At 43.7% G+C, this 8,931-nt stretch overlaps 1 protein-coding gene across 2 annotated transcripts; it reads right to left on the bottom strand.

Moving 5' to 3' along the window:
* Window positions 1-115: 115 nt before the first annotated feature.
* LOC108158730 (pyruvate dehydrogenase (acetyl-transferring) kinase, mitochondrial) lies at window positions 116-8,103 on the bottom strand. 2 transcript variants are annotated; one of them, XM_017291334.1, is made up of 6 exons: window positions 7,980-8,103; window positions 2,774-2,981; window positions 2,519-2,709; window positions 1,880-2,454; window positions 1,719-1,817; window positions 116-444 (listed from the first exon to the last, which is right to left on the bottom strand). In XM_017291334.1, the coding sequence occupies exons 1-6, from the start codon at window positions 8,101-8,103 to the stop codon at window positions 370-372; spliced, it is 1,272 nt and encodes a 423-aa protein (XP_017146823.1). In that variant the 3' UTR covers window positions 116-369. The 2 variants fall into 2 exon arrangements, with proteins under 2 accessions (XP_017146823.1, XP_017146824.1); XM_017291335.2 differs by lacking the exon at window positions 116-444 and adding an exon at window positions 531-615.
* Window positions 8,104-8,931: the final 828 nt, after the last annotated feature.

Raw genomic sequence — 8,931 nt, 5'->3', positions numbered from 1 at the left:
ATATTTAATGTTATCGATGCAATATAGAAAATTATTATTATTATTATTATTATTATTATTGTGTATGTAAAGAATAAAATGTAGTGCCTAAAAGAAAACACCATCGCGTCGCCAGTTGATCTTTAACAATTAGCATTATGTATTTCTACCATCGTTTTTCATTTTCAATAACAACACGAAAACTTAGTTTACTAACGTTGCTGCCATGAATACGAGTGGCGGCTGCTGCTGTTTGGGAATGTCTTTGCCTAGAGCTAGTGATGTGTGTCCTTGTATATCCAACTGTTGCTGTTGTTCCTGAATCGTCATATGTAAGTCCTTAACCTGAGTAGCAGTTAGCTACACGCAGTTGCGTGCGTGGAATCGGTCTTAGGCATCCTGCACCAAGTCGTTGTAGCGTTTCGGTATGGTGGCCGACAGCTGTCGGGCATTCATATCGGAGCTCTAGAAAATCAGAGAGTTTCATAAGGCCAACGAATATTGATCGTAAGGGCAGGCAGAAGGGTGTTCTAAATGAAACAAAACCGGCCATATAGTTCGGTTGTGGTTTGATTCCAAGCAGTCTTATAGATTTTTTAAGAAACCATATATATACCGCCACCGATTGGAAAAGTTCTAAAAGAAATAAATCATTAGAGAGCAGAAAAAAAAATAGAGTATAGGTAAACTAAAAAACGAAATCAGATTAAAACAAATCAAAGCAGACAAAGGCTTTAGTTCGGAACAAGTTGTTATTAAGGGAAATAATGAAAGACGGGAGTTAATTAAGATGGGACAAATGCATGTGAACTGCGGAATAGTTTCCAGAAATGGCATTTCCCGACAGTCTATTATATTCGGAAACCTTCTTACAATTATCTCAAATATAATCAAAATGAAACCATAATAGCAAACAGCTATCCTATGGTGGCTAGGGGCTGCATCTTTTACTCCATAATAAACCAAAAATAATGAATAAAATCAGAAATATAAAGAATCGGTGTTTTTTTTTTTGTTGCTTTTTTGTGTGTAAATATAATTTCAACAGTTTATTTGCTTAAAACTTTCATCACTTAATATATAAATTTAAATAGTGTGCTCAAAAAAAAAAAATGTATTGTGTAGTTTGTTATTGCATGCGGTTTTGGGGCTACAGCCTAAATAAAATCCACAAATTATACATAGCTACTTTCGTAAATTTTTCTCAAAACATCTGTTGCTGTTTGAGTGTGTGTGTGTGTGTATATATGTAGTGTATATATAAATATGTTTGTAGATCGTGTTTAATTGCTAAAAACGTAATTATTAAAGCCAATTAACCGTAGCCGCTCCAATCGTCGCCTCGAAAAACAAACAGAACTTGGGCCCCGCTTCGGAGTGTTTCAAATGTTTGTGGAATGTCAAATGTTAAATGACAAAAACTGATTAAAAGTTTAAAATTACAATTGGGGGAAAGGTGGGGACGTGGTTGGTGTAGCACATACAAACAAAAGTCGTATTTAACATTAACATTAACATACAGAATAAATAAACACTTTTCACTTGATAGGGTCTGGGATTGGAGGCGATTGCGGGTGCTTGCTGGGTTCGGTTCGGTTCGGTTTGGCTTGGTTTTGATTGGACTGGATTGATGCGGGATGGGGGCAAACTCTTTACACAGCCAGGCGGTTTCTTTTGGCATTCTCACGCGCCTACTGGCTGACGACGGCGCTCGTCTTCTTCTTTTTAGCGTATTTTACCTGATTGGACCAGTCGCCCGTAGGCACCGTGGCGCGATAGAACTTGGAGCTCGTCTTGTTGAAGATGGGCAGCAGCTCGTTGGCCTCATCGGACAGAGCCTGACAATAAAATACAGAGTTTTTAAGTATACATTCGACAAGAACAAGGATTCTGTACAAACCTTTAGGTAGATTATGGCATCCGTGCCGAAGCCCTCGCACGAGAGCAGCACTATGTCGCCATGGAAGTAGCGAGCGTAGAGCCGCGATATAGGCAGACCGTACCCATAGCCGGCCAAAGGAACCGTGTGCAGATCCGACTTGGATGGCTGCGGAGCCGTGCTGTACATGTACTTGAAAAGCTGGTCAGTTTGGGAGCGCGGAATGCCGCCACCCTGATCGGAGATCTTCACGCAGATGTCTTCCTGGCCGCGGCAGATGGCCACCTTGAGGGGCGGCAGGGTGTCGCAGTTGTCATTATTGTGGTGCTCCACCACAGCTCTCATGGAGTTCTTAAAGAGCTCGAAGAGCATGTAATACAAATGCGAGGGCACGTAGACAGTGCGGATGGGCAGGTTGCCCTCTGGCTCGCGGCAATACTCCTGGATTTCCAGCGCGGGGCTCGTCAGATAATATTGATCACAGAGGAAGCGGGCGTTCTCATACGCATCGCGCACCACGTCCGACAGGTCACAGGCTGGGTCCAGGCAGCCGATGTGCCGACCACCCGAGTGGGGATTCGCTCCAAAGAGCAGAGCTGCGGAAACGGATGGATATGGCTGAGTGGATCGATCATCTTGAGGGAGACCTCGACTACTCACTGTGCTGATTGATCAGCATCCGGATGCTGATGCGCGACATGTACAGCCGATCGAGAAAGTACTGTATGGAGCTCTCGGTGGGCGCATCTACCGTGCCGCCCTCGTTCTCCTTCATTTCAATGACGCCCTGGGCCATCGTCTGCACCACATCGTTGTGCCGATTCCTAATGAGATCCAGATGATGCACAAACCTGTAAAAGCCAGTCGGGCCATTAAAATCATTGCCTGCATCGATTCGAAGCTCTGTTGACTCACTTGTGCAAATTGTCGTGTGTGGGATCGGCCTTCTCGTACTCCAGCACCTCCTCGAAGCTCTTCACGTACCAGGAGCTCACCTCGCTGACGGATCTGGTGTGCAGCAGATTATCCGGCAGCAGGGCAATCTCCTTCATGATGTTGGCCAATCGCACCGGCAGCTCCTTTCGCAGAAATATGTACGACTTTTTCTCGCAGGCATTTTGCCCTAATTTGGAGAGTAAACAAGAGCAGCGATTAGAAAAGGCAGAGATCTATATTAGTTAGTTTATAGTATTGGTTTCTCTAGATTAGTTTGACGAAGGCTTATCAATGCAGTCACGCCTCAAATGCATCGATCACGAGCAGTCATAGGAAAGCCTCATGCCTGTGTCTATGTCTATCACGCCGAAACGAAGCAAGCAATCAGTCTATAAGATACATAGTATTTATAAGCTATTTACATATACATTATTCAGTAGTTTTTACTGTACATATATATGTACATAATTCTCTAACTTTTCAAATTGGAATCCCTTTTCTATTGTACTAAAAATTATTACCCTTGAACCGGTTTAAGACTTTCTCGGTTCTCAGACAGAACTCAAAAACAATTGAATAAATCATCAAAGTCCTCGAATGTACTTGAGCTAAATACTCAGACAATTTGGGTACAAATGTACTAATCCATACATACAAATGTACATATGTATGTACATACATACATATAGTATATGTATGGTGTCAGCTCCTCCTAAGTTCAAAGCTCTTGAGGCAGAAAAAAATTAACAAAATAAACCCCAGAAAACTTTGCCCCCGTCAAGTTTTTTGCATTCGCTTTTGCGCTTATTTGTTTTCAATTTTGTATCTCTCTCTGTGTGCGTGTGTGTATGTGTCTCTCTGTTTCTGCTTGTTTGTCCATTGTCAACAGTTTCGTAACAAAAAGAAACGAAAGAAACAGCCGATTGTGGCGCACGTACAGACGACTGATAACGTTCCACCGAAACGAACTCATCGAAGGGGCCTGGGCCTGGGCTTGGGCCTTGACCGGCTGCCAGTCAAACACGCCCCCATTTCTGTGGGCAGGTTTTTGTACTGCAATTTGGTATTTTCGTTTCATTAATGATTATTATGCCGCCGAGTCCACAAAATTTATACTGATAATTACCCCAGATGGGGGGAGGGTGAGGGGGCACTTTCAGAAAATTAGTCGCAGTTAATTGAAATTCCAGACACGAAGCGAAAACAAAACAAAGGATATACTATATAAGATTGGATATACACACATATGGGTATAAAGCATAAATTAGACTCGAGCCGCCCCGTTTATGAGGCAATTGTAACAAAGGGGCCAACAAAACAGAATCAATAAAACGAGTTACTAATCGTTAGCCGAGAAATACGGAAAGAGAGGCGATAACCTGATGGACAGGGCCGAAAATCAAATCGGAAACAACAAGAAACCGGCTAGATTAGGGGGCCAACGCTCTAGATGCTCTAGTAGGCGCTCGATTTTGATCATATTTATCGATGGATGCTGATCCATGCAAACATCTCGTAAAATTCAATGTACTCTCTGTTCAGAGAGTAGAAAAAAACAAAGTAAGATTCCACTTGAAAGAACCTGCCAGAAGCTGCCAGAACCGATGGCAGAGGGGGCGAGATTCACAACAAGAGAGAGAGAGAGAAAAAGTTGTGTTGGAGAGCGAGCGAACACACGCGCACACTCCCCTCGCTTCCACTAGTCTGCCCCTCTAGTTACCGATTGCTGATATGACCTCAAAATAAAGCTTTTCGTTGAATTGTTTTTCTTTTTGCTTGTTTGCCATATTTCTCCGCTCTCTTTCGTAGATGTTTGTTTGCTCCTCCCCAAATCTGAGTTGTTTGTTTGTTTTTAGCCTTCCCTATCTGTATCTGCTGGCCTGCAATCTTTAACACGTTCTTGATTGTTGTCGTCAAAGCCAAGGAAAACACCAGACAAAGCTCTCTCGATCAGGTTGTCTGCTCCGTCTTGGCACTGGCCAACACTTTGATGAATCGCTCACTTCAGTGCCGATGATAAGACCGCCTCGCCCTCACTTTCATTGGCGATAAATCGAAAACGTATTAAGCGAACTAATCATTTATACTATATGAATGCACACTTGGATAATTGCCGCAGTCCAGAGTGCGGCCATACAAATCAGAAGCTTCCCACTCGAGAAATGGTTGCGTGTTGGCAACGGTAAATTGAAAGCTTAGCACCACACGCATTCGGTCCAGGGGGAATTGAATGGAATTGAAATTAAGCTTAAATTGAATCTCGCATTATCGGTTGGAAAAGTCGTTGCTTTGATGGAATTCTATCGCAAGTGGCGCATTAAATTATTAAAACGGATGTTCGTCCTTCGTGCTATTCCATTTGTCCCGGCTTTCCACCCACCTCCCCCTTGACACTTTACCAATCCGATAAATGCAATTACATTAGGAATGGAGGAAGAAAGCAACTTGTTAGAACAGCTGAGGACGACACACCTTGCGTTTGCACTCTGCCCCCTCTCAACAGCTGTTTGCCAGGCAATTTCTTTCTTCTAAAGACTTATTTTTCCTTATAATCCCTATCATCTATTGCATCAGCTCCTACTCATCATCATCGTCATTCCGCATTCAATTTGGATCAATTTTGTGTGAGCCCCCTCTCCCTGTCCTCCTCTGTCCTCTCCCCCCATCTCTCGCCCCGGACCGGACAAAATGCGGCGCGTGTGGAAGCGTCTACGTCTTTGCGGTGCTTTCCACTTTTTCGGTAACTGTTGACGTCTGCTGTTTATGTATTTTCGCTATTTTTTTTCTGGCAGGTTCAAAGTCCTAGCCGAGAGATCTGTGTGGTCTTTGGGTCTGGCCAAAACAAAGTCCAAATTGTGGGTGGGTTAAGAAGAGCCGACAGAGTCCTGGACTTTGCCCAATACGGTCACTGTATGATCTGATCCATTTGAAATTTTTCCATTATACCTTGTGTACCCTATACGTTTAAGCACATGACAAAAAATATAAAAAATATTGTATTTTGTCACCGAAAGAAATGTTGTGCTGCCCACGCACAAAATTGGCACATGATCAACTTGGGCCGTGCCAATAGATAGACCCGAATCGGGCCCCCATTATAATATACCTATGTTTTTGTTAAGATTTTCCATTGATAGCACAAGCTAACCTTCAGATATTAGCCACAAAAAATACTATAAACAGCACCTCCCTCTACAAAAAAGGGGCAGTGTAAATGGGGCCCGTCAGCAGACGTGAGTTTTCGTACCCTTGTCTAAATTGAGCCCCTAAGATCATACCTGCTTCAGTACACTTAGATCGGGCTCGTGAAAACCGAAAACGGAGCCCCCTCCCAGGCCCGGGAGGCGCTAATCGATGGCTCACCTGAATCACACGTAAACGTGCATGTATGTACATGTATACTAACTATGTTAGTATAGTTAGTAGTTAGTGATTCAGGCATAAACTAATAACAATACCCAATCTATAGATATACCACACAAATTAACAAAATTATATGAGACTGGCAGTAAAGCCATTAAAGTACACAACAATTAAGTACGGGGTACAGTTGACGACAAAAACAAATTGAAACAAAAACATGCCTTATCTGTGGCGCCTGGCATCAAAGTTCAAGTGTGGCCCAGGCGGCACATATTAGTTATTTATTTTACTAGTGAAAGGCCGTTGGTCGGAGACCCCAACGTTGTTGTACGAGTACTTACAAATTTATGAAAGAAGAAGGAAGGAAGGAATCATGTCATGGGGTTATTCAATCCAAACAAAGCCTTTTAAAGAATAGCTACGAAAAGAGTTAAAAAAAAAAACAAAAACCCTCTTGTTTGAGTCTAAATATAGATGATAATAGCACAGTATCCTGAACCCTAAACAACCCAAACCCTCGGCCCGTCAAAAGCTATTTTTATACCCATGCATAGGGAGGGTAATATCATTTTGCTATAAAGTTCGAGAACACCTTAATTTTTGCTGCTGGAATGGAATACGTCTCATTATAGCAGAGGGACTGCCAGAGGGGAAACAAGACGACTTGGCCGTTTAATACCTTTTAGTCTGATTAAAATCGGCTAACCAAGAATGTGCCATATTCTGCCCTCAATTTCAATTAATGTGTGCCATCTGCAAGGGTATTTTAGGCCTCGTACTCCAGAGCCTGGGCCCTCCTTTTAGCTATTTTCAGTTTCCAGCCACTTGCCACTTGGCTTAACTTTTGTGTCTGTGCAAGTCAGTTGCCATTTATGTCGAGGCAGCAGCCGGTAGCCAGCAGAGAGCAGAGCCCCCAAGAACAGTGTAGAAAGAACCTTAAGCACGCGAGGCGTACAAGGCCTGAATGCTATGAAAGGCACTCCAGCTGCTGGCTCTGACGCAGTGTGAGTGTGCGCGTGTGTGTGTCAGTGTGTTCGAGCGCTTTCTGGGCTCTTTCGCTTATTGGGGCAGGTTTGTGGTGGGGCTTAGATGGGAGTAAACATATTGTGCAGGGATGGCAGAGTCGGCTGACATTGAAACGTCATTGAAGGCCACGTGCCGTCCAATTTGTGGGGGGGTGGGGTGGCAGGAAAGCCGTTTTCCCAGCTCTCATATAGAATTTCATTGCCAAAACATGTTTATATATTCAGAGACAACGACTTGACTCATTCCAACTTCCGTTCCGTTCAACAGGCGACGGGGGCGGGAGCGGGGCCCGAGTTGAATTGAACAGAACTGAGCATTCAATTGTTTGAGCTGCTCTCTCCTAAGCCCGCTCCCCCCTTGAACAATCAACAGTTTGCTGGGACGGAAAAAAGCTGCTTAATTGAAAATTCAATTGGGCATTAGATAACGGGAAGGTTGTGCAGTTTAGCCGCGTAGCGTCAATCTTCTGAGAGAGAAATCATTTCTGGAGATAATCGAACAAAATTTTCTTAATTGTGCTTCTGTAAGCTCTAAAAGTATAAGTCTACGAGTATAAGTGAAATTTTATATTTATTCCGTGCTATAGGGGAAATACTATATATGATTCTGACGCAATCTACCGATTGATACTCTTTTGAGGGCATTTTCCACCTTCAATACACATTTTCTATTTGCGAGCCAGAAGCTTATCGATTATGCAATGGCGGAAAGGGAAATCGGATAAGATCAAAGCAGAACGTGTCAAACTATAGCCTGTACAAATCACATTGAATAATTCATATTTAATCAGACTCACCAAAGTCCATAAACTGTTTGATGGATAGCGGCGATGGGTTGAAGCCCGAGTAGAAGTCGAGCATTTTGGTCAGGCTCGCCATCGAGGACGAGGCGGCCGAGAGGCGTACCGGGAACAGGCGCATATCGTGTGTGTTGTTGCTTCGCGGGGGGGTGAGTGTTTACTGGTTGTCGGTTGCGGGGGGCGCGTAGTCCGATTACGCTGTTGTGGTTGTTTACCGGTCTTCGCTTATCTTTAACAGATTTGTTGTTGCCCCAATGTGGTCGAAAGCACTGTAGACCACCGAGCGTGTGTGAGAGTGTTCGTGTTTCTGTGCGTGGGAGGGAAGCCGGTATGTAGGCGCAATGTCCTTTCGCTCACCTTCACCTCACCGCAGGACGTTGACCGGCAAAAAATTCACTTTCCTCTCTCTCTCTCGTTCTCCTTCTCTCTGCTCTCACAACAGCTGGAAATGTCTTGCGGTACTTCCTCTGCTTGGTCCAATAAATCAATGGAGAGCTTTAGCCCAAGACGATGCAAAATGGTGGCAAAATATTTGTTTAAACTCAATGATGTGTGCCAGTGTTAGCTGCTAATATAGTGGCTGCGGCTTTCCTGCTGATGGCTTTTGATGGCTGTGGGGGCCGTGGTGGGGCGTCGTCTTTGTTGCTGCTGATGCGCCATAAAAGTAATTATAAGCGCGGGATGCGGAGAGATGTTTTGTACGGTATTTGCAATGTTTATTGTGCGGCGCGCGTATTGAAGACTTCTCACACGATTGAATATTTTGTCTAGACCTGGGCCTACAGCTGGGCCCCAACGTTGTGATAATTCGAGCCCCACAGCCCCCATTTATCGTTAAAATATACGGTCCGACCCTCAGAAATATACCAAAATATACCATCTCATTTAAAAAATATACCGTAAATATACTGACGAATTCAAGTTCTATTTTACATATTCCTCGTTTTTG

Source organism: Drosophila miranda, chromosome 3 (genome assembly GCF_003369915.1).
Source record: "Drosophila miranda strain MSH22 chromosome 3, D.miranda_PacBio2.1, whole genome shotgun sequence".
In the NCBI taxonomy this organism is placed as follows: Eukaryota; Metazoa; Arthropoda; class Insecta; order Diptera; family Drosophilidae; genus Drosophila; species Drosophila miranda.
The sequence above is the reverse complement of the archived record's forward strand: the minus strand, read 5'-3'. Positions and strand labels throughout refer to the sequence as shown.

Excerpts from the sequence above, each read along its gene's own strand:
- LOC108158730 (XM_017291334.1), bottom strand. The coding sequence starts at position 8,103 with ATGCGCCTGTTCCCGGTACGCCTCTCGGCCGCCTCGTCCTCGATGGCG. Across the intron at positions 1,818-1,879 it reads ATGCCATAATCTACCTAAAG|GCTCTGTCCGATGAGGCCAA; the intron begins GTTTGTACAGAA and ends TTTTATTGTCAG. Across the intron at positions 445-1,718 it reads CGGGCGACTGGTCCAATCAG|AGCTCCGATATGAATGCCCG; the intron begins GTAAAATACGCT and ends CTGATTTTCTAG.